General features: G+C 49.5%; 5 protein-coding genes across 6 annotated transcripts; 2 read left to right on the forward strand and 3 right to left on the reverse strand.

The window, feature by feature from the left end:
- Nucleotides 1–131: 131 nt before the first annotated feature.
- Nucleotides 132–7,477, forward strand: Rgl2 (ral guanine nucleotide dissociation stimulator like 2). Of its 2 annotated transcripts, none has more exons than XM_071613489.1 (18): nt 132–240; nt 465–661; nt 2,081–2,164; nt 2,421–2,599; nt 2,748–2,798; nt 2,884–3,181; nt 3,446–3,697; nt 3,778–3,881; nt 3,971–4,055; nt 4,133–4,201; nt 4,397–4,471; nt 5,123–5,155; nt 5,258–5,397; nt 5,486–5,581; nt 5,663–5,774; nt 5,882–6,175; nt 6,596–6,710; nt 6,835–7,477. In XM_071613489.1, the coding sequence occupies exons 2-18, from the start codon at nt 506–508 to the stop codon at nt 7,044–7,046; spliced, it is 2,355 nt and encodes a 784-aa protein (XP_071469590.1). In that variant the 5' UTR covers nt 132–240; nt 465–505; the 3' UTR covers nt 7,047–7,477. The 2 variants fall into 2 exon arrangements, with proteins under 2 accessions (XP_071469590.1, XP_027799491.1); XM_027943690.2 differs by having other exon boundaries at nt 5,276–5,397.
- Nucleotides 7,478–8,374: 897 nt separating this feature from the next.
- Pfdn6 (prefoldin subunit 6) lies at nt 8,375–9,676 on the reverse strand. The gene is made up of 4 exons (XM_027943692.3): nt 9,369–9,676; nt 9,059–9,129; nt 8,853–8,977; nt 8,375–8,597 (listed from the first exon to the last, which is right to left on the reverse strand). Exons 1-4 carry the CDS (start codon nt 9,430–9,432, stop codon nt 8,468–8,470), a joined length of 390 nt encoding a protein of 129 aa, XP_027799493.1. The 5' UTR covers nt 9,433–9,676; the 3' UTR covers nt 8,375–8,467.
- A 327-nt stretch (nt 9,677–10,003) lies between these two features.
- Wdr46 (WD repeat domain 46) lies at nt 10,004–19,670 on the forward strand. Its single transcript, XM_027943691.2, has 15 exons — nt 10,004–10,147; nt 10,245–10,457; nt 10,566–10,646; nt 10,784–10,896; nt 11,273–11,360; nt 11,598–11,659; nt 12,227–12,331; nt 12,438–12,588; nt 12,701–12,836; nt 13,159–13,258; nt 18,131–18,444; nt 18,578–18,672; nt 18,851–18,946; nt 19,090–19,203; nt 19,422–19,670. Exons 1-15 carry the CDS (start codon nt 10,079–10,081, stop codon nt 19,524–19,526), a joined length of 1,842 nt encoding a protein of 613 aa, XP_027799492.1. The 5' UTR covers nt 10,004–10,078; the 3' UTR covers nt 19,527–19,670.
- A 42-nt stretch (nt 19,671–19,712) lies between these two features.
- Nucleotides 19,713–21,779, reverse strand: B3galt4 (beta-1,3-galactosyltransferase 4). Its single transcript, XM_027943700.2, has 2 exons — nt 21,581–21,779; nt 19,713–21,404 (listed from the first exon to the last, which is right to left on the reverse strand). Exon 2 carries the CDS (start codon nt 21,379–21,381, stop codon nt 20,233–20,235), a length of 1,149 nt encoding a protein of 382 aa, XP_027799501.2. The 5' UTR covers nt 21,382–21,404; nt 21,581–21,779; the 3' UTR covers nt 19,713–20,232.
- Nucleotides 21,780–22,402: 623 nt separating this feature from the next.
- On the reverse strand, nt 22,403–26,890 carry Rps18 (ribosomal protein S18). The gene is made up of 6 exons (XM_027943541.3): nt 26,806–26,890; nt 26,213–26,311; nt 23,004–23,090; nt 22,817–22,918; nt 22,636–22,727; nt 22,403–22,519 (listed from the first exon to the last, which is right to left on the reverse strand). The coding sequence occupies exons 1-6, from the start codon at nt 26,806–26,808 to the stop codon at nt 22,444–22,446; spliced, it is 459 nt and encodes a 152-aa protein (XP_027799342.1). The 5' UTR covers nt 26,809–26,890; the 3' UTR covers nt 22,403–22,443.
- Nucleotides 26,891–26,944: the final 54 nt, after the last annotated feature.

Consider the following 26,944-nt stretch of genomic DNA (forward strand, 5'->3'; position numbering starts at 1 on the left):
CCAACGTTCCCCTAGTCCGCGACTCTGGCTCCTGTCCTCACTTCCTTCCCTTTTTGGCTCCTGCTCTCGAAGCGGGCGGACGCGGGGGGGAGCGGAAAGGGCGGGAGGGCCCGGGAGCCCCGAGGGGGGGTGTAGGGGGGTGCGGAAAAGCCGCGGAGGGGACTCGGTCCAGGGACTCTGTAGAGGGCCGGAGACCGACAGGAACAGCGGCCCGGGACCCGCGCTGCCCCCACCGAGCAGGTCAGAGCCAGAGCACCGAATGACCCTGCCCGTCCTGTACTTGTGACCCCCTCATCCCTAAAATGCACCAAGGGCCCTCGTTTTCCACCCCTATTTTGCTCCCTCCCTCAGCCTTCCTGCAGGACTCCCATCCGGTTACCTTTACACTCACCCGCATTCTTTCCCTGTCCCGCTCCCCCACGCCCGCCTGACTCCACCCCACCCCCATCCCCGTCTCTCCCCAGGCGCCCCCATGGCCCGACCCCGCTGATTCCTTCACTTGGCCATGCTCCCGCGGCCCCTGCGGCTGCTTTTGGACACGAGCCCCCCCGGGGGAGTCGTGCTGAGCAGCTTCCGGAGCCGAGATCCCGAAGAGGGTGGGGACCCAGGTGGCCGGGCCGTGGGCGGGGGGCAGGAGGAAGAGGAGGAGGAAGAAGAAGAGGTGAGACGCGGGTGGTGGGAAGCAGGGGCAAACATATTTCGGAGACTCTCCGCCTTTCTCTCGGTGTCTCTGGGTTCCTACGGCGCTTCCTCCCTGCCTCAAGTCATTTTCACGCCTATTGCTGTGTATCTGTCTTCCTGAAGCGGGGAGTCCTGGAGTCTCTGTCTTCTCTGTCAGTGTGACTCAGGATCTGCCCGCGGGAACCTGCCTTGTTCCAGTCTGGAACGTCTGGCTGGCAGTCCCTACGGGGCTCTGGGCCTCTCTGCCTTTGCCTGCCTGAGTTTGTCTCTCGGGGTAGCTGTGTCCTGGTCCCGGTCTTCCTCATTTTTGTTTGGAGGGGAGGGGTTTGTTTCCACAGTAACCAATTCCTCAGACTCTGGGATTGGGGAGGGAGCCCTCAGATTTCGTGACCCCTCCCTCCTTCCCTCCCTCTGTCCTCCTCTTCTACCCTTGATGTTAGATAGAGGCCGGGAAGCCAGGGTTCTGGGACCTGGAGGGACAATCTCAGGCTGGGTAGAGTGTGGTTATCTGTTTTCTCTAGGGACTAATGGTGGTGGCCAAAAGCACGGTTTGAAGCTTCAGGAAGGGCCAGAAGTTAGATTTTTACCCCACTTTGATGGTGCTTGGGATCTAACCAGGGCTCTGCATGCTAGGCAAGCGCTGTACTACTGAGCTACATTTCCAGTCCCAGATGTTATATTTAAGGCCCAGAAGCCCTGGACTCCTGGGTCCAGACACTGGGTGAAGGCGGGGTGACTAGCAGGGCTGGTTTTTCGGGACCGGCCAGGGGAGGGGCTGAGACCACGTGACTCTGAGTCTACCAGCCTCTCCCCCCCACCATCATCCCCACTTCCCCTTCTCCTTCCAGTACTGGGATTGGAGCGGCCACCTTCAGGGGGGGTCCTCAGGGCTGGGATAGTGGAAGCCCCACCCGAGGGACCTGGGGAAAGGGGGCCTAAGGGGACAGACTAATTCTTCTGGCTTGTCCGGTTTTTGGTGGGGAGGGCGGGGCACGCTGCTGTGCCTGTGCTTGAGTTTTCTGCTTCTCAAGGTCTCTGGCTCTCTGCCTGTTTCTCTTCCCTCTTCTGCCCTTTGTACCCTGCTTTTTACTGTGCTGGGGTTCAGCTCTGGGGGGAAGGGGCATTGGGGGTTTCCAGGATCCTGGTTTCTGCGTTCCATCCAATCCCCCACTGCAACCCCCTCGACTTTACCGGGTCCTGAGGCTGCTGGGGGGGGGCTGTCTGGGCCCCCGTGGGGGAGACCTGGGGTCACCAGCCCCCCCCACCCCTCGCACTCGTTGGTACTGTCCCCTGCCATCACAGGTGAGGGGTACAGAGGGAGGAGCAGGGCCTGGGGTGAGAGGGAGGGACAATGGAGATGGTATGGAGTTGTCTGACTTCCTCTTCCTTGCTCCTCCAGGCCCCTGTGTCTGTCTGGGATGAGGAGGAGGATGGTGCCACCTTTACTGTCACAAGCCGCCAATATCGGCCTCTTGATCCCTTGGTGAGATCATGACTTTGGCTTCTCACCTCTGACCCCTCGTGTCCCAGTCCCTTTCCTCTGGCTGACTTTCTGACCAGAGTGCCGGATTGGAGGTCCAGAGCCTACCACTCTGCTGTGTGACTTAGGCTAAGTCCTTTGCCCACTTTGAATCTCATCAAAATGAGTCTGGATAAACTTCTAAGTCTGGAATTGTCCCCAGATATCTAGGGGGCAGTGTTGAAGGAAAGGCCAGTGACCAACTGTCTGTGTCCTCCAGGCCCCCACACCTCCACCACGGTCCTCTCGACGGCTCCGAGCTGGCACCCTGGAGGCTCTGGTCAGACACCTGCTGGATCCCCGGACATCAGGGGCTGACATGACATTCATGTCAGCCTTCCTGGCCACCCACAGGGCCTTCACCTCCACGCCTGCCCTGCTTGGGCTTGTGGCTGACAGGTCAGGGTCATAAGGAGCCAAAGGTCACGGAGATGTTTTCTAAAGCTGGAACATCCATCCAAAGGAGTCAGAGCCATGAAGGGGGTGGGCAGGGGTGGAGGTGGTTGAGGGAGTTGGAAAGATGCACAGATAAGTTCTCTCCCCTCAGGCTGGAAGCCCTTGAGTCTCATCCTACTGATGAGCTAGAGAGGACAACAGGGTGAGTGATCCTATTCTCAACCTCAGTCTCCTCTGCCCAAGCTGTGGCTGGACCTCTGACCCCTGGCTGATTCCCCGTCTCCCAGGGTAGCCATCTCTGTACTGTCAACCTGGCTGGCCTCTCACCCTGAGGATTTTGGCTCTGAGGTCAAGGGTCAGCTTGACCGGCTTGAGGGCTTCTTGCATCGGACAGGGTATGCAGCTGGGGAGGGTGTTGGGGGGGGCAGCGCTGACCTCTTCCGCAACCTCCGGTCCCGGGTGGACCCCCAGGCCCCCGACCTTCCTAAGCCCCTGGCCCTCCCCGGCGACCCCCCTGCTGACCCCACGGATGTCCTGGTGTTCCTCGCTGACCACTTGGCCGAGCAGCTGACCCTGCTAGATGCGGTGAGACCCTGACCTTTGGTCCCTATGTCCCTTGACCCCTTACTAACCTCTCCTTGACTCCAGATCCTTGTCCTTGCTTCCACCCCATTCCTAATCCAGTTCCTAGCCTCCTCCATCTACTGTTTTGACCTTTTCCCTTGGTGGTTACCCTTTCAAACCCTGTACCCTTCTGGTTCCCTGGCCACCTGAGATCCTCAGATCCCTGGTATTGGAAGGCTCAACTCACTTGACTGTGAACTTTAACCTTTGCCCTCTGCCCTGCAGGAACTGTTTCTCAATCTGGTCCCCTCTCAGTGCTTGGGGGGCCTGTGGGGTCACAGAGACCGGCCAGGACATTCCCACCTCTGCCCATCTGTCCGAGCAACTGTCACACAATTCAACAAGGTGGCAGGGGCTGTGGTTAGCTCTGTCCTGGGGGCCACCTCAACAGGAGAGGGACCTGGGGAGGTGACCATACGGCCACTTCGACCTCCCCAGAGGGCCCGGCTCCTAGAGAAGTGGATCCGTGTGGCAGACGTAAGTAAGGATTGTCCTGTTGGGGACCATGGTGTGGAGAGGGGTCCCACAGCCTTGGCTTTCCTCTTGGACTCCCACAGGAGTGCCGACTTCTCCGAAACTTCTCTTCAGTTTATGCTGTTGTGTCAGCCCTGCAGTCCAGCCCCATCCATAGGCTTCGGGCAGCCTGGGGAGAAGCAGCCAGGTGGGGAGGCCAACGCGCTGGACTGAGGGTGGGAAGACAGGGTGACTAAGACAGGCCTGTCCTCAGGGCCTTTGTTCTCCTTCCCCCAGGGACAGCCTCCGAGTCTTTTCTAGCCTCTGCCAGATTTTCTCTGAGGAGGACAATTATTCCCAGAGCAGGGAGCTCCTCCTGCAGGTGAGGCCCTGTTATCTGGCATACCCAACCTTTCTTGTGCCTACTTGCCATATATCTCCTTGTTTTGTCACCACCAGGAGGTGAAACTGCAGCCCTCTCTGGAGCCACACTCCAAGAAGTCCCCGAGGTCTGGTTCCCGGGGTGGGGTGAGTGATTAGCAGAGGGTTGGGGAGAGGTATGGAGTGCCTTCATAGGGAGAAGTCTGAGGGGTGGGAAGGGGAACCATAGCTGATTGAGGAGAATAAACATTTGTTCTCAGAGGCAATGAGGAGGGAAAGTATGGAGGGATATAGGATCCTTAGACCAGAGACAGGGCCTCTGATCCTGACATCTAACTTCAGGGTGTGGTCCCATACCTTGGTACCTTCCTGAAGGACCTCGTGATGCTGGATGCAGCCTCCAAGGATGAGCTGGAGGTCAGTGGTTTGTGTTTGCACTGTAATGATGTAACAAGGGGGCCTTACAGTCAGGTAGACCTCCCTCCAAAAGGAGCTGGGAGGCCTAAGCAGCTGAGCCCAGGGTTCTGGGCTCTGGTTCTGTGACAAGATGCTTCACGTTTTTGTTATCTGTAAATGGGAAACTAGTGGCAATATCTATATCAATCTATTATTTATGAGTTAAATGGATTCATATTTGTTAGGTACTTACAGCATGCTTGAAATGTTGGTATATAGAATTTGTTAATTAAACAAGTACTGAGGGCTGGGGAGTAGCTCAGTAGTAGCTTACCTGCCTAGCATGCACTAGGCTCTGAGTTTGATCCCCAGCACTGAGAAAACAACGACAGATACCTTGAGCAAGTTCCTTGTCCTTTCTGAGCCCTATTTTCTCATCTGTAAAGTAGACACGTTTTTTACCTGAGTTATTAACTTAAAGGGTTAAATGGATGCTTAGGGCATGAGAGAGATGAGGAAGAGGGACAGGAAGGATGGAAGAGTCAGAGAGGCCAGCGGAGTGTAGTGTTTATGGGTTGGATGTGACGGTGTAGTGTTTAGGAGAGGGAACATTCTCTCTGTTGCTTGGAAGGCAGGGTTAAGACTTTTACTCTTATCCCATTGTCCTTGCAGAATGGTTACATCAATTTTGACAAGCGTAGGAAGGTGAGAGGAATGCGTGGGCTGGATGTTGGACATCTTTATCTGTGTCCCAAGAAGAGAATGAGGGGGGAAATTGGGGGTCCCTGAGAGTTTTGGCTCCTGCAGTTGAGGACTCCTTCCCAGGAGTTTGCTGTCCTTTCTGAGTTGCGACGGCTCCAGAATGAATGTCGTGGCTATGACCTTCGACCTGACCCTGATATCCAACAGTGGCTCCGGGGGCTCCGGCCACTGACTGAGGCTCAGAGGTGACTGGCTGGATGAGGTTGGGAGTTCTGTCTAGGTATAGGGGCTTGGTTTCACATCTTGACCTCTTCCCTTTGTTCCCCTCCCCAGTCACCGTGTGTCCTGTGAGGTGGAACCACCTGGTACCAGTGATCATTCTGCCCCACGGGTGCTTCGGCCAACACTAGTCATCTCGCAGTGGACAGAGTGAGGGAGTCAGCAGCTGGGGGGTGGTTCCTTGGGAACTTGTCATTCTTCTCTGATCCTCCCAATCTCTTGCCACTGTAGGGTTCTGGGCTCTGTTGGGGGCCCCACCCCACTTGTATCCTGGGACCGGCCCAGTGTAGGGGGAGATGAGGTTCCTGGAACACCTGCCCCTCTGCTGACCCGACTAGCCCAGGTGAGTTCTGCTCTTGACCTCTGGTTTTCACACTGACCCTGACTCTGTAAATGTGTTTTCCTTAACTTCCCTGTCTTCATGCTAGTCTTCCATGTCATTTGTTCTAGCATATGAAGTGGCCATCTGTCTCATCTCTGGATTCTGCCCTGGAAAGCAGTCCCTCCCTGCATAGTCCAGCTGACCCCAGCCACCTCTCGCCCCCAGCCTCCTCTCCTAGGCCCTCTCGAGGCCACCGCCGCTCAGCCTCCTGTGGGTCCCCATTGAGTGGGAGTACAGGAGAAGGGGCCTCCAGGGGAACTGGATATGGGGGAGGGGGATCTTGTCCAGGGGCCTCTGATTGCCGAATCATCCGAGTCCAGATGGAACTGGGGGAAGATGGCAGTGTGTACAAGAGCATCTTGGTGAGGAAGCCTGGGGCTGGGGGGTAAAGGATGGTGCTTTGTTGAACCAAAAATGTTGTCCTAAATTTGGGCAGCTAAATAGATTTGAATGTAGTTTTAATTTTGTCCTTTAGCTTTAGCAGTTTGGTTTATTTTGAAGGCTACTATGCATTACTTGAACTTCTGAAAGTCATTTAGACTTCAGAACCAACAGCAATTACCCCACAGGGAAATAGCCCTATCTCATGGGACACCATTTGGGCTGGTTTTTAGGGTACAGAGAACCACCATATTGGGTTTCCTATTAATTTTTAAAGTGTTAGACACAGGTAAACCTGTTTTTTTTTTGTTGGGTAGGTGGTTGAAAGATAGTAGGTTGGTAGGATGGGAAATAGATCATTATAGTTGATTTATTGCTCTTTTGGTCTCCTGTCCTGCTAGGTGACAAGCCAGGACAAGGCTCCAAGTGTCATCAGTCGTGTTCTCAAGAAAAACAATCGTGATTCTGCAGTGGCTTCAGAGTTTGAGCTGGTACAGCTGCTACCAGGGGAGCGAGGTCAGAGGCCAGGAGGGAAAAGAGACTTATGGGGGGACTGGTGCCCATCAGTAGAATGCTTCAACAACTGGGTGGTTGTTGGAGGGGATGACTATTTATGTTGACACCCACCTCTGATCTACAGAGCTGACCATTCCACCCTCAGCTAATGTCTTCTATGCTATGGATGGAGCATCTCATGATTTCCTCCTACGACAGCGGCGAAAGCCCTCCACTGCCACACCGGGTTCTGCCAGTGGCCCCTCTGCCTCAGGAACTCCCCCAAGTGAGGGAGGAGGGGGCTCTTTTCCCAGGATCAAGGCCACAGGGAGGAAGATTGCACGGGCACTATTCTGAGGAAGAAGCCCTGTTGGCTTACAGAGGTCATGGTGTTCAAACCAGATGTGGGTAGCCATCCTGAATGGTGTCAGTTACATCACACTGGGACAAATTCTGAAAGGTGGCCAGCCACCCTGGGGCAGTGAAGTGCCACTCATTTATCAGGCAGCAGAGAAATTCAGCCCTGTGGGAGCTGGTAATTTTGTAACCAAGTCAGATACCTGTATACAGCTCCTCACCTCTCAAGAATTCAGCACACAGAAAAGGGCACCAGTTTCTGATTCCTGTCACATCCTCGCATGTGAAAGGTCAAGGAAAGGCCTACAGGCTCTGAGCCCCAGGGCAGAGGGGAAGGCAAGAAGTAGGTTCTAGTGGGAATTCCTTTTCCCACTCTGGGGCTTCCTGTCACTGTGACAACACTAAGATAATAAACCAAAACACTACCTGAATTTTACTCCCCCGTCCTTGCGGTGCATATGAACTGGCTACTGGTAGTGGGGATGGGAAATTTGTGAAGATGGAACAAGAAAGTACACAATGTTTTCTCCCATGAAAAGCTGCAAGTAAGGTATTGGTGGAAATGGTTTCCTTAGAATGGTTTATTTCCCTTCAGGAACTTCTCCACCCCTTATTCCTTTATTTACTCTTAAAATTCTTCTCTTCACTGGTCAGGCCTTGTCAAGAGGTAGACGCCAAATTAAAGTGATCTGTATAAAGGGGTTGAGGTCATATGTCAGTGGTAGAGTGCTTGCCTGGCATGTGCAAGGCCCTGGGTTCAATCCCCAGTACCACAAAAACAAAACAAAGTGATCAGTATGGAGAACTACTGGGGGCAAATCTGTAAGAAACAATTTTAGGACAAAGAAATTAAAGAACAATAGTTTGTAGATAACACAAACTTGCAGGAGATTTAAATAAATTTAAGCTACATTCAGACAAACTTTAAGAGGCTAAAGAGAACTAAAAGAGATACCAGGGCCATTTGGAGGCTGACAAGTATTAATAGCAAGGAGGCTAAACACATTTTTGTCCTGGGGTCTCAGGTCAGAAAAATGTGAGCTTCTTCAATTAAACTGATACTCCCCAAAATATGCTATATTATGTATATCCTTCTCAGGCTTCTTAAAGGGTCAAGCTAGCCAAAATAAAGGAAAGTAAATGGTTGTATACACAGGCAAGCAGGTTTGAAACATTTCAGAGTAGTTTCAAGAAAAGAAAGTTCACTCTGTCAGAGATTCCAGTATCAAGAATCTGGACCTAAGGGAGTAAGGCAGAAGGTGTATGTATAAGGTGAAAGGGCTGGGGAATGATTGGAGACAATTATGACAGAAAGGGGTGGTCAAAAACAGAGTCAAGTATTTTTACATTTTATTAGCTACAATACTATAGACCCTAGAGCTGCCTCATTCCCTCCCGTCCCCTTCCCCCCAGCCATGGGGTCAGGCCTTTCCAGGAGCCCCTGCCTTTGCTGCCTGAGCCCGTTGAAACTCCTGTTGTAGCTGAGCAAGGGTCTCCCTCTGTTGCTCAGACTGTCGCTCAAGGTCTCGGAGCTGGGATTCGTATCGCTTACTGATGAAATGCAAGGGAAACAAGGAGAAAAGGAAAAATTAGTGGGACTTACCATTTTGAGAGGGTACTGAAGGAAGAAAGAAATTGTTGGAAAAGTTGAGATCTAAGGGACAGAGGAGAAGGGGGCCAAAGAGGAAGGAGCTGGGAGAACTGTATAACTGAGGAATACGATGGAGAGTCACTCTACACATGTCCCTCAACATTTATACTCCAACAATGTCAGTTGTGGCACAGGGTGGTAGAACAAAGACTTACATTTCAGCTGTTATATAGTCCAGTCTCTTCCCCACTGTGGCCCGAGCTTCCCCCAGCTCCTGTTTGACCAGCACAGGACCCAGAAGTTTAAAGACCACGTTGGACCCATCCAGCAGGGCCAGTTCCTAATGAAGGGGTGGAAAATATATCATCAGAACCACTGCCAATACAAGTCTCTTCTTAGCCCGTAAATCCCAGTCCCTCACCTCTTTTACGATATTATTTTCTGTTAGTTGTGCCTCAAGCTTCTGCCTCCCTGACATGGATTTACTCAAATCTGGGGGGTGGGAGGGAGGAAAGACACGATTAGAGACATCAAACATGCTACTGACTACCACAACCCTTTCAGAAGAAAATGGATGTAATAAGTAGACAAGGATGGGGTCAATGGTAGGGCAGAAAATTAAGGCGGGGAAGCGCCTGCACGCCGTAGCCCGAATGGAGCGGTAAATCTTTTTTGGTATGGCTGGGTTGTGTGTGCATTGGGGCGAGGCCACACTGAACCTGCTCCCTTACCCTTTTGTAGCTGTTGATATTTCTCCACTTCTCCCTGCAGCTTCTTTTGGATCAACTCAGCCATGGCGGGGACGAAAGCCTGCTGGGAGCTGGTTGGGGGGGCTGGGTCTCAAGCCCTGTAAGAAGCCCGACCTCCCTTTTCTGGCCGGGCCTGCGAAAATGACAGCTCTTGAAAGGCAGCCTCTCCTTTTCCGGGTTATCGACGGTATCCTCGTCCCAGGAGATGGAGGGTGAAACGAGACCCCAACCCCTCGATCGAAACCCTGACCTACTCAAGTTCTCCCTTCTGTATTAATAAACCCGGAAATAAACAAGGAATTCTGGGAAAAGTATGGCGCCGGAAGCTACCATTTAATACATGCCGGGAAATGTAGTATCTAGTTCTGTCTTGTTTAATGAGCGGTCTTCTGCTAAAATGACTGTTCTCGGGAGTTTTAGAAAAGTTGAGGAACCGAACACAGAAAAGGAAATGCATTGTTACTTTGTCCTTGGCCTTCCACTTGCATTTGTTTCATTACTCGGGTATGCTGCCCTTAGGAAGAACCTGCTCCGCCCCTCAAAGGAGAGCGTGCCCTCACTCAAGATGGCGCCAAGAGGCTTCAGATGTGACCGGCGCTGATTGGATGAAGAGAAAAGGACTTCCGGAAGTCTCAAGCTGACTGTGGGACTGCCGAGAGTTTTGCACGTGGATTGTTGTTCGGGTGGGCGAGATGGAGACAGCCCCCAGGCCGGGCAGGGACGTCCCACTCAAGAAGGACAAACTTCAGGCCAAGAGGAAGGTAGAGACCTCCCTGAGTGGGAAAATAAGTTATTTGCTGCGGGGTCGGGAGTCAGGGCTTGGGCTGAGGAATATCAGGCCTTCTGATCTGCCCGTAGAAAACGCGGCGATACTGGGAGGAAGAGACTGCTCACACCGCTGCGGGGGCCTCTCCGGGGCCCCCTCGTAAAAAGAAGAGAAATGGGGAGCACCGCCACCAGAAGCCAAAGAACACTCCCATCTCCAAGAAGTCTCGGACCTCCAAGAAGCCTCAGGTTCCAAAGAAGCCCCCAAAGCGAAAGAAGCCGGAGCCCCAGCGGAGCTTGTCCGGGGTGAGCCTAGGACCTGATAGGGTGGCAGGACAGGTCATTTATGCTTTGAGAGTGAGAGGTATGGGGTCAAACAGAGCCTGTACGCTTATTGCCTCATTCCCATCCCAGGCCCAGGACCCATTTCCAGGCCCCGCCCCCGTCCCGGTGGAAGTAGCCCGGAAGTTCTGTCGTATTGACAAATCCAAAAAGGTGAGGACAGTAGACAGTGGGGAAGGATTGAGACTGGGAGTGTCTCTGTGAGTTGGGTGGAGGCTGGCTGGACTGGATCTCCCGTGAACCTGTATATTCTTTGGTTCTTTACCTGTTCCTTCCCATCAACGTTATAGTTAACACGTTTGAAGTCCAAAACTCGAAGCAAACTTGAGGTGGCTGAAGCAGAGGAAGAAGAGACAAGTGTCAAAGCTGCTCGTTCTCAGCTGCTGCTTGCTGAGGAACCTGGGTGAGTGGACCCCAACCTGAGCTTCCCCAGCAACTGCTTTACAGAACTCTCCTTTGACTGTGTGTGTGTGTGTGTGTGTGTGTGTGTTTTGTACTGGGGATTGAATCCTTTGAAGCTCTACAACTGAGCTATGTCCCCAATCCTTTTTATTTTATTTCATTTTATTTTATTTTTTGAGACAGGATCTCCCTAAGTTGCTTAGGGCCTTGCTAAGTTGCTGAAGTTGGCTGTGAACTTTAGATTCTTCTGCTTCAGCCTGTCCACTTGCTGGGAGTATAGGCATGCATCACCACAATGGGCTTCATTCCTCATTTTTATGTTGTTATACCCATCTAATATTAGGAAGCTTTGCTGCAGTTGTAATCATTACTTTCAGGTTTCTGGAAGGGGAGGATGGGGAAGACACAGCAAAGATACGCCAGGCTGATATTGTGGAGGCTGTGGATATTGCAAGTGCAGCCAAGGTGAGCTTGTGGAGGGAAAGGGGCCAGTGGGTTGATTGATGGTGCAGGAAAAGAGAGGAATGGTGACTTGGCAGAGGAAATTACCCAGGGGAGCTGATTTTTTTTTTCTTGATTTTCTTGTGTGTGTATGGTGCTTGGGATTAAACCCGGGGCCTTGCATATGCTGAACAAGCACTTGATCACTGAGCTACAACCCCAGACTCTGGTTATATTTTTTCTACTCTTTTCCTTTTTCAGCACTTTGACTTGAATCTGCGACAGTTTGGACCCTATAGACTTAACTACTCTCGAACTGGGAGGTGAGACTGAATTCCAGTCACTGGTGTTTGTGCGTGTGTGTTTGTTTCTGGGGATTGAACCCAGGGCCTCATACATGTCTAGCCCATGCTGTGCCACTGAACCATACTCTATACTCTTAGGCTCTAGTGACTCTTTTTTTTTTGAGTACCAAGGATTTGAACTCAGGGACACTCAACCACTGAGCCGCATCCCCAGCCCTATTTTGTATTTTATTTAGAGACAGGGTCTCACTGAGTTTCTTAGCGCCTCGCCGTTTCTAGGGCTGGCTTTGAATTTGGGATCCTCTTGCCTCAGCTTCCTGAGCCGCTGGGATTACAGTTGTGTGCCACTGTGCCTGGCCTCCAGTGACTCTTGAATTAAGATGTGGATGTGTTTACTTAGCTATACCACCTGTGCCCTCTTCAGCTATATATGTATGAATGGGTTATTCATGAGGAGTGTGCACATTTGTCATAACATATTTCTTCTCACTTGAAAAGGAGGAGCTTGTGTGAGGCACATCTTAAATTATCTGAGTCAGGGTGTTTTCCTACATTAATGCCTTACCTTTCCTTCATCTCTAACAGACACATGGCTTTTGGAGGACGTCGGGGTCATGTGGCTACCCTTGATTGGGTGACAAAGAAACTCATGTGTGAGATCAATGTCATGGAGGCAGTGCAAGATATCCGGTTAGTGTCCTTGCTGTTGGTGGTCAGTGGGGGTGAGACAACCCATTTCTGATTGAATAATAGCCCCTGATCCCATTCCTCATTGACTACTCCTCTGTCCCCTCAGGTTTCTTCATTCTGAAACATTGCTTGCTGTTGCTCAAAATCGCTGGCTCCACATCTATGACAACCAGGGCATTGAGCTCCACTGCATTCGCCGCTGTGACCGAGTAACCCGGCTTGAGTTCCTGCCCTTCCATTTCCTTCTGGCTACAGCTGTGAGTGGCTGCAGAGCATAGGGACCAACCGGGTGGCAGCCCTTGGGAAGATCATTCTCTAAGGGAGACATGGGCAGTCAAAACTCACTCATTCATTCTTTTTCTCTCTCAGTCAGAGACAGGGTTTCTGACCTACCTGGACGTGTCAGTAGGGAAGATTGTGGCAGCTCTGAATGCTCGGGCTGGACGACTCAGTGTCATGGCTCAGAACCCTTACAATGCTGTCATCCATCTTGGACATGGCAATGGTCAGTTCTGACTTAACTTGGTTTTTCAGACAGGGTATCACTGTGTTGCCTGGGCTGTTCTCCAACTCCTGGGCTCAAGTCATTCTCCTGCCTCTGCTTCCTGAATAGCTGGGACTATAGATGCATGCCACTGCACCCAGCTCTTGGCTTAACTTTGATTTTCTGACCATCCTGACCTGCTTTTTAAAAAAATACTTTAATGAGTTCTTTAAAGTTATCCTTTTTATTTTTCTCTCTTGTCTTTGAGTCCCCATTTTCCCCAGGTTTAATAACTTCAGGGTTAGGTTTGTATTAATAATTCTAGGTCTTTTCTTACTTCTAGGTACTGTGTCTTTATGGAGTCCAGCTGTAAAGGAGCCACTGGCAAAGATTCTCTGTCATCGTGGTGGGGTCCGGGCTGTAGCTGTGGATTCTACAGGCACGTAAGTCACTTATTTAGGGATGAGGTGTTAGGGATTGTGTCAGTCAGTTTTTCATTTCTATGACCAAAATATCTGAAAAGAACAACTTAGAGAAGGGAAAGTTTTATTTTGGCTTATGGTTTAAGAGGTCTCAGTTCATGGTTGGCCAATTCCATCACTCTGGACCTGAGGTGATGTGATGTAGGACATCATGGCAGAAGGATGTTGTGGAAGAAAACTGTTCACCTCCTGGCAGATGGGAAACAGAGAGAAGCGAGAGCCAGGGAAAAAATAGAACCCCAAAGGCACGCAGTGACTTACTCCCTCTAGCCACAACCTACTACCTATAGTTAACAACCAGTTAGTCCATTCAAATTAGGATGACTGATCAGGTCACATTTCTCACAATCTAATTATTTTGTAGCACAGAGCATAGAATTGAGTTCTTTGGTGAATTCAAAGAATGAAATCCACCCACAAGGATGAGAGCAAAGTAATAGCATTTATTAGAATAACAGAAAGCAGAGTTCCCAAAGGGATGGGGTCCTGAGAGAGATACCAAAGAGTGGTTATTGTCTAGGGGTTTACATAGCTCTACAGGGTTCAAAGAGCTAGTCCCCTACCCACTCCTGGGTAAGGCACTGTGTCCGTGAACTCTTCACATGCCCTTTGGTCCAGTCAAGTTACGATGTCTCTTTTTTGATGGGGTGCAGATACCAGACAGCAGATGTCCCACTATCAGTTTTTTCTGCCTAAACAGGAATCAGCCTGACCTTGATGAGGCCTGACTTGTGTCTGTATTTTCTCTCCCTCCTTGAAGGAGCCCAAGTTTCATGCCTATTCATTTTAACCCTTTCTTCTGCCTTAATTTCACCTCTGAACATTCAATGCAGGAATTGAGCTTACTGGAGGACACCTCACATTCTAAACTATAACAGAAGTCACAGCTGGGCAGAAGGGTATGGAAGGCATTATGCCTTTAGTTTCACAGACTCAGGCTGCCTGGCTAGACATCCTGGATTTGCTACTGACCAGACATGTAAATGTGAGCACACAACAGTACTTCTGTGTGCCACAGTTTACTGATCCTAAGAGTGGGAATGTGAGTGTGGCCCAGGGTCAATAAACTTTTCCTTTAATAAGCTAGGTAGTAAATATTTTAGGTTTTGCTTCACTAAGAGCTAAAATAAAAGATATTGTTTAAATAATTAATGAGGAGAAAATAGTTATCACAAATTTCTAAGCAGTGAAATTTAAAAATACAATAATTAAATATGTTTTTTTTTTTTTTTTGTGGTGCAGGGCCTCATGAATGCTAGCAAATACTCTTCCATTGAGCTACATCCCCAGCTCTGAATATGGTATTCTTGTATTACAAGTCTATTATATGGGAAGAATTGAGGATAATATTTGCTTATTTTGAGGATAATATTTGCTTAATTGAGGTTCAAGATTGGTTCCAAGTCATCAAATTTGACCACAAATGTTCATCTACTAATTTATCTTTTCACACAGGTATGTGATGAGATAGATGTATGCAAGGTGCCCAAAGGCCATGAATTATAACTGTGTCACTGAGACTTGTAGTTTACAGAGCAGCAGTGCAAATCAGTAGGATGCTATGAACAGGGTTGGGGTTGTGGCTCAGTGGTAGAGCACTTGCTAGCATGTGTGAGGCACTGGGTTCGATTCTCGGCATATTTTTAAAAAATGAAAAAGATGCAGGCTGGGGATATAGCTCAGTTGTAGAGTGCTTCCTCTGCATGCACAAGGCCTTAGATTCAATCCCCAGCACCACCCAAAAAAAAAAAAAAAAAGGACAAAAAGATGTTATGTACAGCACCCCCTGACTGGTGTTATAGTATGAAAGTAGCTATGCTGAAGTAAATGGTCTTGGCTGCAATAAAACTTTATTTGTGGATACAGAGATTTGAATTTCATAAAATTTTCATGTCTCAAAATATTCTTTTGATTTCTTCATCCACTGAAAAATGTAAATCCTGTTCCTAGCATATGACTTGTATAGAAATAGATGGTGAGCCAGATCTGCCCCATGGGTGACAGTGTGCTGAGCCCTAGTTTAAAGACTTCATAAAGCTGGTGTAGACTTTAGACACATAAAGTTTAGCACAGTGCCTAGCAAATAAGGAGTGCCGGGCTTAACATCATCAAAGGTGGTCACTGTTGCTAGATGTGGTAGCATATGCTTGTAATTCATAGTAGCTCAGGAGGCGGAGGCAGGAATATTGCGAGTTCAAAGCCAGCCTTAGCAAAAAAGTGAGGTGCTAAGCAACTCAGTGAGACCCTATCTCTAAATAAAATACAAAATAAGGCTGGGGATGTGGCTCAGTGGTCGAATGCCCCTGAGTTTAATTCCTGCTCCCCTCTACCCCAATGAAAACGATCACTGTTCTATCTGATCTGTATTTTCCTTTTAATTCCTTTCACTTGGTTAGGCATTCACAGGACATGTTGTGGGCTGGACTCTGCTGGGCTTCTGAGGTTACAGGGATGAGTCATTGCACCTGCCCTAGGTAGTGGTCCATTTGCATTTTATGTAAACAACAACAACAAAAACAACAGGTGGCTGTAGTTTATTAATGATTGACCAGGTGATGCATTTTGTTTCTATTCAATTGCCTTCTCTTACCGGATTTAATGTGCCCATCACTGAATATGTCACTTAATTGTCACCTGACTCCCAAAGTTCCTTCTCCCATTTGCCCAGGATTTTTGTGTTGTCACCCAAAATTTGACTTCTTTGACTCCTGCAGCTAGGTACACAGCCCCCAAGTTCTTCAGCAATCTATATTATAAGAAATCAAAAGCACTATTTACTGAGTGCTTTCTGGGTGCCCGGGCTCTGATATTTGCTTTGGTGGCATCACTTTGGTGGTACTCATGACCACCTCCGAAGTCCTAATGGATTTTTCTCAGGGCTCTCCTCGGGTGTTTTTCTCTATATATACTGTGGTCTCCTGTGGGCATGAGCAGTATAGCCAGTTTGTAGTCTTCCTGTCAGGTATTGTGGTCAGAATGATGTTTCCTACAGGCTGTTATCCTTTTACATTGCTGCTCAGGAGTCTTCTGCATTAAATACAGAGTATATAGCTTTACTTTTAAGTTGTTTTAAAAGAAATCAGTAAGCAAATGCATGGGAAAAGGTAAAGCCCAGTGGTCACCAACTTAAGAAAGCCTTCAGGATTTTCCGACACCTTTGGCTGCCATAATTTTCTGTTGTGGACTAGTGTGATTTGGTTTTGCCCATTTTATTCCCTGTCTATGCCAAACTAGCTCTGGAGAGTGAGGGGGCCTTTCTGAGGTTTTCTGCCGTTTGTGGGCCACTGGGCCTAACCTGTGACTTGCTGTCCCTGAGCTGTCTAGGCCACCCACTCCTTTGCCAAGAGCTTGATCACTTAGTTCACTGAGGCCTGGATTTTAGTTAGCACCTTGGTGCTGAACAACTCTGGTCCTCCTTGATCTTAGGGACATCACTGCTTATCTTTGATTCCCCTCAGGAGCTCTTCAGATAAGCCTCATAGCTCCAAAGGTGAAGCTGACCTTTTCTACAAGAGGCTTTCTGGAAGCTTGTATTAGGATTGGCTTGGCTTGGCTTGGCTTCTGAAGGCTGAACTGCTTTTTGTAAGTGTAGTAGTATAGTAGTAGCCTAAACTCCCATCTGGCTGTTGGGCTGGTGTTTACCCAGGAGTCCCATAAATGGGTATGTGGTGGTGGTGAGCCTGCATATATGCTCCTGAGTTGAATTGTTGGTTCACTCAGGGCGTGCCCTGTGTCCCAGGAGCCCTTGGTCATTCCTGGTTTGCACTAATGGTCTTTTGCTCCTGTTGTCAGAAGTGTCTAGCTGGGCTTCTATTGGGCTCCATCACAAGGCAAGTCTGCTCATAGGAAACCTTCAGTCCCCTTTTCCTGGGTTCACAGCCAAGGCCAAAAAGAATTTCTTTGGTCCATTGGCAAACATATGTCCCTGGTCTGGCTGAACTCCCTTCAGCCTCCCTGTTTGAGAAACAGAATGAACATGAAAATTCCAACCTTTGAAAGTAAACAACTTATGGAGTGCATGATTCCTTGGGAGGACTTGATCACCAGCCTTGCTGGGAAAGCAAGGTGGTGGGCAGGGCCCTTTAGCATAGCTCTTCACTACTTTCTGAGTGGGTTTTCTCAAGTCCATGTGGTCTTCACCTTGTGATCTGGCACTGCTAGATAAATGTTGGGATAATGATTTACGGTCTTCAATCTGACTTTAAGGAAACCCTACAGTTCATCCCTTCCTGGTTTCCCTCACCTTATTCCTTTCTACCCTTTCTTTTCTCCCTCTTTCCCTTCCTCCCTTGTATTTCCATAAATCCTGAAGACAAACCTCTGCTTCCATCTCATTGTGTGCATACTCTGGTGCTGGTGTATCTGGATTTGTTCTGTTTCTTGTGCTTTCTTGAGAATTATTTAGCACAGCCTAGCTAATTCTTCCTTTCCCAGGAAGCCTTCCCTGACCACTGCAGATGCTCTTTCCCCTTGCTGAGCTGCTCTACTGCCCTCTATGCAGTGGGACACCACATTTAAGTGCATACTGGCATTTGTTGTCATTAGATCCATGTGTCCTGAAAGGGCAGTTTGGTGTTAGTACAAGGAGAGCAGACACAAAAGAAATGGGCCTTATTTGACCTCCAACTCCGACCATTCACTAACCCAGATTGCCTTTCTCTGAGCTTTTTTCAGCTATAAAAGGAAAATAGTACAGAGTTGTGTGAAGCATAATGGAGTGTTTAATGTGATATTAGTGGTTACTACCGTCTTTTCCAGATCTGACACTTGGACTTGACCACAGGCCTTAGTAAACCCATACCAACAGATAAATTCATTCTCCATCTCCCTCAGGTACATGGCTACTTCTGGCCTGGATCATCAGCTAAAGATCTTTGATTTGAGAGGGACATTCCAGCCTCTGAGTGCTCGAACCCTGCCACAGGGAGCAGGACACCTGGCCTTTTCCCAGCAGGGACTGCTGTCTGCAGGAATGGGTGACGTCGTTAACATATGGGCAGGGCAGGGCAAAGCCAGCCCACCCTCCCTGGAAAAGTCATACCTCACCCACCGGCTCTCTGGCCATGTGCATGGTCTTCAGTTCTGCCCCTTTGAAGATGTGCTGGGGGTGGGGCACAGTGGAGGCATTACCAGCATGCTAGTGCCTGGTAAGTGTGCCAGGGCATGGGGCATTTAGTGAATGAATTCTGGATGAAAGTTTGGGTGGCCCTGAGACAGCCAGGGGAGAGGCAAGGGACTAAGTTGGGTTGGAGATAAATGGCTCCATGCTCCTCCCTCCAGGGGCTGCCGAGCCCAACTTTGATGGCCTGGAGAGCAACCCATACAGGAGCCGGAAGCAGCGCCAGGAGTGGGAGGTGAAGGCCCTGCTAGACAAGGTAAGCTGCTCCTTGCTGGGGCAGGTGTCCCCCATGTGGCTTGAGGCTGGGGTAAGGACCTCCCTGGTGCTTTTGGACCAGAGGTCTTGGGAAGAGTAGTCTCTCTGGCTTTTGTCTCTTTAAAGTGTCAGGATCCTATGACCCCTTACCCATTCCTGTCCACCTGTGACACCCCCAGGTACCTGCAGAGCTCATTTGTCTGGACCCCCGAGCCCTGGCAGCGGTTGATATCATCACTTTGGAGCAAGAAAAGAAGGAACGGATAGAGAGGCTGGTATGGAGTGGCCCCTGAGTGCCCAGGCCCTTCCTCATCCCCACTTCCTCTCCCCAGCACAGGCCTATCCCCAGAAATGGTGGATGCTGCCAGTTCCCTGAGTCTGAGGCTATTGCTGATTTTGCTTCTGTTTCCTTCCTCAGGGATATGACCCTGAGGCCAAGGCTGCCTTCCAGCCAAAGCCAAAACAGAAGGGCCGCAGCTCCACAGCGAGCCTGGTGAAGAGGAAGAGGAAGGTCATGGACAAGGAGCACAGGGTAATAGCGTTGGAGGGGGTCCAGATTTCTCTCTGGCTGTACCCACCTCGTGCATGTACCTTGGGCTTTGTCAGTCCACCACTGCTCACCTGGCCCTGTGTCCTCTACCCCCCTTCTCTTTTTTTCCTTTTTGGTGGTGCTGGGGATTTAATCCATGGCCTCAGTCTACCAACTGAGCTATATCCCCAGTCGCGCTCCAACCCATCTCTTGTTCCCAGGACAAAGTCAAGCAGAACATTGAACAGCAGCAGAAGCAGCAGAAGCAAGAGAAGGCCAAGCCCAAGGGGAGCCGGCCATCTGCCCTGGATAGATTTGTGCGTTGAGCCAGGCTTCAGGGTGGCGTGGGATCACCTGTATGGAAATGACTGTTCCCTAGAATAAGGTGACAGTGTGCCCTCTTTCCCTACTGGTGTTGGACACCAGGCTCCTTGGGTGGTTAAGTATTAAAGAAGGTGGGACGTTTTTTACATGGGTCTGGATCTTCCTGTGCACCTACTTCCCTCTTCCTTGTCCAGAGTGGGACTGTTCTAGGCTCAGGGGTCAGTGTCCTGCCTCCATCCCTGTCCTATACCTTATGAATGCTGTGGCTTTTGCCTTGCCTATTAGGGGCTTTCCTCCCCAGAGGGGCTATCCTCTTTCTCCCTTGGCCCTAAGAATGTCCTTATCCAGGAGGCTTAGAGCCTCTTAGCTCTCCAGGTTTTTGTTCTGGAAGTCAGTCCTGGTGAAGACACAATGCATTTGAACAGTTGGAGAGACAAGTTTATTGGCGGGCTCTTGTGCCTCTCCTGCTCTCGCTGGAGGGAATTACCAACATTTTCCCTCTCTCCTTGGTGATCATTTTTGGGGCTGGCAGACCAAGCCCCTACATTTAGTCTGGATCACCATCTTTGGTGACAGACTGAGGGTCGGGTATGAGGAAACTAATTAGCTGCAGCCAACTAGGGCTCCTGCTTAGGGCCTGGGAAAGAGGTAGTCTTGGGGGTGCTGGCTGGACCCACAGTTCCTCAGTCCCCTCATGGCCCCACACACTCAGCTATGCCTCCAGGCCATCATCCGACACCGCAGGATGCCTAGGACTCTCTGGAGCCAGGAGCAAAAGGGTGTAGTCCTTTCCCCATCCAGTCCGCTCACCAACTTCCAGGCTTCCTGCATCTTCCAGGGATCCAATTTGTGGGACGTCAGCAGGAATTTCCCGTAGCAGCACCGGTCCAGAGGATAGTGGGTGGCACCAGCCAGCTTCACACAGTGGGTTGGGGCAAGGCCTCCTCGTCGTGCACTTACCCCCACAAAGACATCCTCCAGTGGCAGAGGGGGTGTCCGACTGGCCACCTTCAGAATGAGCTGCACAGCAGAAGCTGACAGCACATACCCTGTACCAGAAGCATAGGGTGGAAAGGGGCCCCAGGTGGGAGGCCACTGCTCTTCTGACACTCTGTGCCGGTCCCCGGGTGTCCGAGAAGGTTTCACCCTCCAATGTACCCGGCCTAGGTACAGAAGTGGCACTGCCTGACTCCCCACTGCCTGGCTTTCTGGCTCTTTGTTTACAGCATCAGCTGATCTCTGGGGCTCCACACCCCTTTCCCATTGCTCCCCAGGACCCCCTCTCAGGATCAGTTCTGACACCAGCTCAGGGACGTTGACATAAACATCATCGTCTGTCTTTAGGACGTATCGGGCCATGGGGCAGTGTTTGTTGACCCAGTTCAGCCCACTGAGGGTCTTGAGGGTCAAGTTGCGGTAGGAATCCTGGAAAGCGGCCTGCAAGATGTCCCCTTGGGCTGCTGACTCCCATGCCAGATCATTCTTCTGGGCACCACTGTTGGGATGCTGCTCATTAGGCTCTCCCAGCAGAAAGAGTGTCTGCACCCTCAACCCTTGGGCCTCGCGCAGTCCGCCCCACGAGGCCCTAATGGCATTTCTCTGGTTCAGGTTCTCCGGGGCTGTGCACACCAGGATTAGCAAGAAGGGAGGGGCGCCGGGCCCACTGCAAGCCTCCTGGTTGGGGATCAAGAGGCGGGGCAGGGCCAGGGGCGGCCCCGGCAAGGCGGGGGCTGGGAGCAGGGATGCTAGCGAGAGGCTCAGCAGCTCCTCCCCCACCCCTGAGGGCCCAAAGAGGGTCCAGACGATCACCAGCAGCAGGGTGGCAAGGAGAAAGCGCCGAAAGAGGCTGAGGGGCATGGTGTGACGCGGTCAGAGAGGATCTGGAGGGAAAGGAGGGCGGTTAGAGGGTGGAAAGCCCGGCTGGATAAGCAACCGCAGCCGCGCCGGGGATGGGGGTAGGGAGGTTGCAGGGCGTGTGGCAGGTACCAATGCACCACAAGGGGTGTGGGGAAGTAACCCGGCGGCGGACCACTGCTATAGCTGTGGGGACCGTTACCTTGTCGCCCCTTCCCCGCCGCCACCAAGCTTGGCTCCATGGCTGGCCCACTGCAGTGCCTGCCGCCCCTTCCCCGCCTTTCTCCCAGTAATGCGCTGCGTTCCCATCATCCCCCGCGGAAGGAAGCGGTGCACAGGATACACCCGGGTCTGGAGCAGCAGCGTGGCACGCGTTGCGCCAGGGGGAAGAGGACCCAAACGCCAGCCATTTGTTGCCCCAAGTCAGGATTTTGGGCGTACCAGGTTACCCCAGATTTCCCCATTGAAGACTTCATCCTTTAAAAACCGTAGACAAGCCTGGCACAGTTGTGCATGCCTGTAATCCCAGCGTCTTGGGAGGCTTAAGTGGAATGATCAATTTAAGGCTAGTCTCAGCAATTTAGGGAGACCTTACCTCAAAAAACAAAAGAAAAAAAAAGCACTTGGGACTGGAAGTCAGTGGTAAAAGGCGCCTGGGTTGGGGGGGGCGGGTTGAGAAGGGCAGTAACTCACCAGAGTTGCAGCTTGCTGGGCTGTTAGCCACGCTCCAGCTCCAGTTACCACTCACCAACCCCACAGAACCTGGCTTAGGCTCCCCCTCCAGGATGCAAGTGTTCACTGTTTCTATCTTTCTCAAACTTTTACAGGGTGAGGTAACTAACTGCCAGCTGGAAACGGGGTTGCTTCAGATAGTGGTGGATAAACAGCACAACCACTACTTTTGAATGAGAGGGGGACACCTCCAGATTAAGTGGAAAGGGAGAAATGACAGGGCCCAGCATCATCATAACATCCCAGTGTATCAGTGACACCAGACGAAAGAGAAGCACAAAGCAGGAAACCATCGGTATATAAACTATTTATTAACAGAAAAGGCCTACAGACTCATTTCTTCTTAGATACACCCACGGTGCGGCCGCGGCGCCCAGTGGTCTTAGTGTGCTGGCCTCGGACACGAAGGCTGCAGGTGGAAAAAAGAAGGGTCATACACAGCACAAAAATCTGGAATAATAATATGAGGCATGGCTGTGGGAATTTAGGAGCAGGCAGGGAGGTAAAAGCCCCATTCCCACTTACCCCCAGAAGTGGCGCAGTCCCCTGTGGGCCCTAATCTTCTTCAGTCGCTCTAGGTCCTCCCGGAGTTTATTGTCTAGACCATTGGCCAGAACCTAGATTTGGAGGCAAGGGATGTGTTTTTGTTCCCTGACCTGTGCCCAGCTCTATAGGAACCCCCAAATCCTCCTATCTCAATACACACCTGGCTGTATTTTCCATCCTTTACATCCTTCTGTCTGTTCAAGAACCAGTCTGGGATCTTGTACTGTCGTGGATTCTGCATAATGGTGATCACACGTTCAACCTGGTAGGCAGGACAAGGTTAAATTTAGATGGCCGGTCCCCTTTCTAAGGTGGGCCCAATTTCCAGCCCCCTTCAGTGTCCTCACCTCATCTTCAGTGAGTTCTCCAGCCCTCTTGGTGAGGTCAATGTCTGCTTTCCTCAACACCACATGGGCATACCTTCGCCCCACACCCTGAGGTTAAGAGGTTTCAGAATTAGATTTGAATCTGAATTTTTGGTTTCCCTTAAAGTCCCAATATTCAAAAAGCCCGCAAAGATAGGACCTGCAATAATTTAATGCTTTGCAATTTCCTAGATCACTCTTCTCTCACATTCCCAGATATAAAGCCTAACCATTAAATACAAAGGAGAAAGAACTTGATTCAGGGTTAAGGACTGGACCAAAGAAAGAAATCCAAGATGAGTCCTTTTCTTCCTCCTCACTGCCCAGTGTATGTAGGTGTGCCTTGTGATTCCTCCATCATGAAGAATAAAGGGCTTCTTTCTCCAAGATGATATAGCAAAACTGGGGTCCTGTGAGTTAACAAGGTTGATTAAGATGCTGGACTGCCAGCTGTCAGGATCTCTAAGTTTAACAATTCTTTTGGCAAGTCAACAGTGACCAAAGTTTTCCATGTTCACAAACTCAAAATTTGCCCAGGTTTCTAGTACATAGGGAGCCTGCCCAAATTAAAACTAATGTTGACATCTGTCACAACACAGCAACCAGCACCCAACTCTCTGAATCTATAAACCAAACTAATTTGGATATTGAATGGTGTACTGAGTTGAATAGTACTCCTCACCTGTTTTTGTCCACTTAGACTACCAGAATATGACTTATGTCTTCTTTGTAGAAGTGTTAGGTAAAGTAAGGTCCCACTGGATCAGGGTGGGCCCTAATTCCGATGATTGGTGAACTTATGAGCGCACAGACAGGACAGTCAATGATGGGAGATAGAGAGGAATTAGTTGTTTTAAGCTACGTTTGCAGTAACTTGTAATAGTAACCCCAGGAAAAGAAAGTATTTGGCACTTCCTCTCTGTAAGTGACTTACTTACTGACCAAATATCAGATTGATTGTGTAGAGCGCCTCTCAAATTTACTTAAAAATATTTATTATATTTACTTCAAAATGGAAATGGGTATGAATGAAACAATATTTCTAATTTTTAATTTGTGAGCAAGTCTTGCTAAGTTCCCCAGGACGGCCTGGAACTTGAGATCCTCTTGCCTTAGCATCCAAAGTAACTGGGATTATAGGTGAGCACCACTGCTCCTGGCCCAGTTTTTAGTTAGAATATACAACTATGAAATGTTTCATTTCCTCATCTTTGTAATCCAAAAGCCTGACCGTATTATAGAAGAGTTAACACCAACTTGATATTACTCTTTCAAAGTATTTAAAGCAGTGCCATTCATGGGGGGGTACAGGGGTTTGGGTAGGACAAGAATTTCTTTTATTTTTATTTAAATATTTATTTTTTAGCTTTCAGCGGACACAACATTTTTATTTTATTTTTATGTGGTGCTGAGGATCGAACCTAGCGCCCTGCGCATGCCAGATGAGTGCCTTACCGCTTGAGCCACATCCCCAGCCCAAGAATTTCTTTTAAATAAGGATAATGGGCATTTCCCAATTTCAATCTCCCCTCTACCAATCTTCCAATTCCAAATAGCCAACAATTAGCAGTTAACACCCTGGGATGAAGGCATAAGCCAGCCCTAAAGAATACAAGCAACAATGAGGAAGCCGCAAAGCCAGCCTCAGAAACTTAGCAAGGCTCAAGCAACTCAGTAAGACCCTATATCTAAATAAAATCTGAAAAAGGACTGGGGATGTGCTCTGAGTTCAAGCCCCAATCCCCGGTACCAAACAAAAACAAACACACACACACACACACACACACAAACACGAGGAAGACCATTATGGCATGAAATAATTTCACAGGATCTATGTTGTCTCTCAATAAATACCCTCTCCTGTCCATGTAAACTTCTTTGTCCTTTCCAGATTTATTTTGCTAATCACATCTTTGGAGACCCCCACCCCGCAATAACCAACCTCTCAGTATCCTTTCAATTACTTCCCACCCCCTATACAAATCCTTTAAAGACAATCTCTAGGGCTGGGAATATAGTTCAGTTGGTAGTGCTTGCCTTGCATGCACAAGGCCACTGATTCAATCCCTAACACCACACACCAGACACCCACAAAGACATATTTAGGGCTGGGTTTGTGGCTCAATGGTAGAGCACCTGCCCAGCATGTGAGGCACTGGGTTAGATTCTCACCACCACATATAAATAAAGGTCCATTGACAACTAAAAAACAGACAATCTTTAGTTCTCCCACCAGGGAAGAGCTCTAGCTGACTTTGATGGTTTTCTACACAATTATTAAAAACTACAAGACTCATTTAAGCTGTAAGAATAGCCATTCCCAGGGACAAGCAGGATATCAGGACCCACAAGAACATATGAAGGCTGTGCTACCTTGGGTATAAAATAAAAAAATTTTTACAAACCTTATAAAGACTTACTCCATAAGTTATCTTTTTGATAACTATACACCCATCTTTACCCAAGTACCATCCACTGCCCAACAGGTACAACTACCATATATCAGAGGCTGTAGGTGATGATTAAGACATGCTGAGCCCCACCCCTATGAAGGCAAGAAAAACATTCAGATAATCCCACAATTAAATATGTTTTGACTGAAACAGGGAAAAAGAGGCTAGGGATGAGGTTTGGTGGTGCACAGCATGTGACAGACCAAGTTCAAATTCCAGTCCAGCCCTTACAAAGTTTCCATCTGGAAGGTCAGAAATTCTTTGTGAAGAGAAACATCCAAGCTTTTACTGTTTCAATTCTTACAAGCCATTGACTAGTGATGGGTTTCCACTTCAACTGGTTAGGAGCTGTACTTTTCACCTCTGGCATCCTGCTCACACACCCCCACTTCACATTTGGTATCTGTTAACCTTTCCATTCGCCCCTCAAGATGTACAGTACAGAAATTATATTATAATGCACTGGGGGAGAGAGGAGGTCCTGAAGAAACTGAATCTAGAAAGGATCTCACAAACTGATAATCCAAGAAAATTTGGATTCGATTCTGGCTTTTACTAATTCCCTTTTGTGAGAAATATGCTAAGGGTTAAGGGAATAAAGTCATTCTCTTTTTCATTTCTTAACCCTGAAACTGAAATAATATAGACGGACTTGTGTCTCCTCAATCTTGCCTCTTTTTTAGAGAGCTCAGGTCTTAATAACCCAAGTTGCATTTGGGTTCCCTTACCCTACTTTACCTTAATGGCAGTGATGGCAAAGGCTATTTTCCGCCGCCCATCGATGTTTGTGTTGAGTACTCGCAAAATGTGCTGGAACTTTTCAGGAATCACTAGAGACTGAAAGGATATGGGGGAGATATAGGCATCGTCAACTAGCATCAAACCGTAAGGTCGCTAAGGAGAAGAAACACCCCCCAACAGGAACTTTAGGCTTGTCAGAGCGAATACCCCCCTCCCCTTTTTAAGATTTCAAACCACAACTAACGCCTCAGTCCACAGGGAGCGGGAATGTGAATCGTTCAAGCTTGGGAAAATACAACCTCTTGAAGGAGGTTGCACGTCGGCCGTTCCTAAAAGTACACTCTGGGGGAAGCCGGAGTCCCCACAGACGCCCAAGCCTCTGGCACCTTTGGGTGCCCGGGGAGCGATTCTTCCTCGAACCCTACTCCCCGGAATTTCAAGGTTTTGGCGTCCCTTCCTAGGGCTGCGATCCAAGGCTCCACACAGAAAGTTGCAGGCCCCCCAAATAGGGCGTTCTTGGTATCCTGGCAGCAAATTTTCCCTGACCCGGTTCCGATGTCGCTGGATCCCGGCACCGAACACAGTCTTACCATGGCGGCAGCAGAGCGGCGGCGTGTAGGCCTCCTGTGGAAGAGAGAGCGGAAGTTACGTAATATCCTTATATAGTTCTTAGACGGAAGAGGCGGAGCAATATAGGAGAAGCACTTCCGGACACTGCTTCAGCGGGAG

The sequence above is a fragment of the Marmota flaviventris genome, chromosome 6 (assembly GCF_047511675.1).
Source record: "Marmota flaviventris isolate mMarFla1 chromosome 6, mMarFla1.hap1, whole genome shotgun sequence".
NCBI lineage: Eukaryota > Metazoa > Chordata > Mammalia > Rodentia > Sciuridae > Marmota > Marmota flaviventris.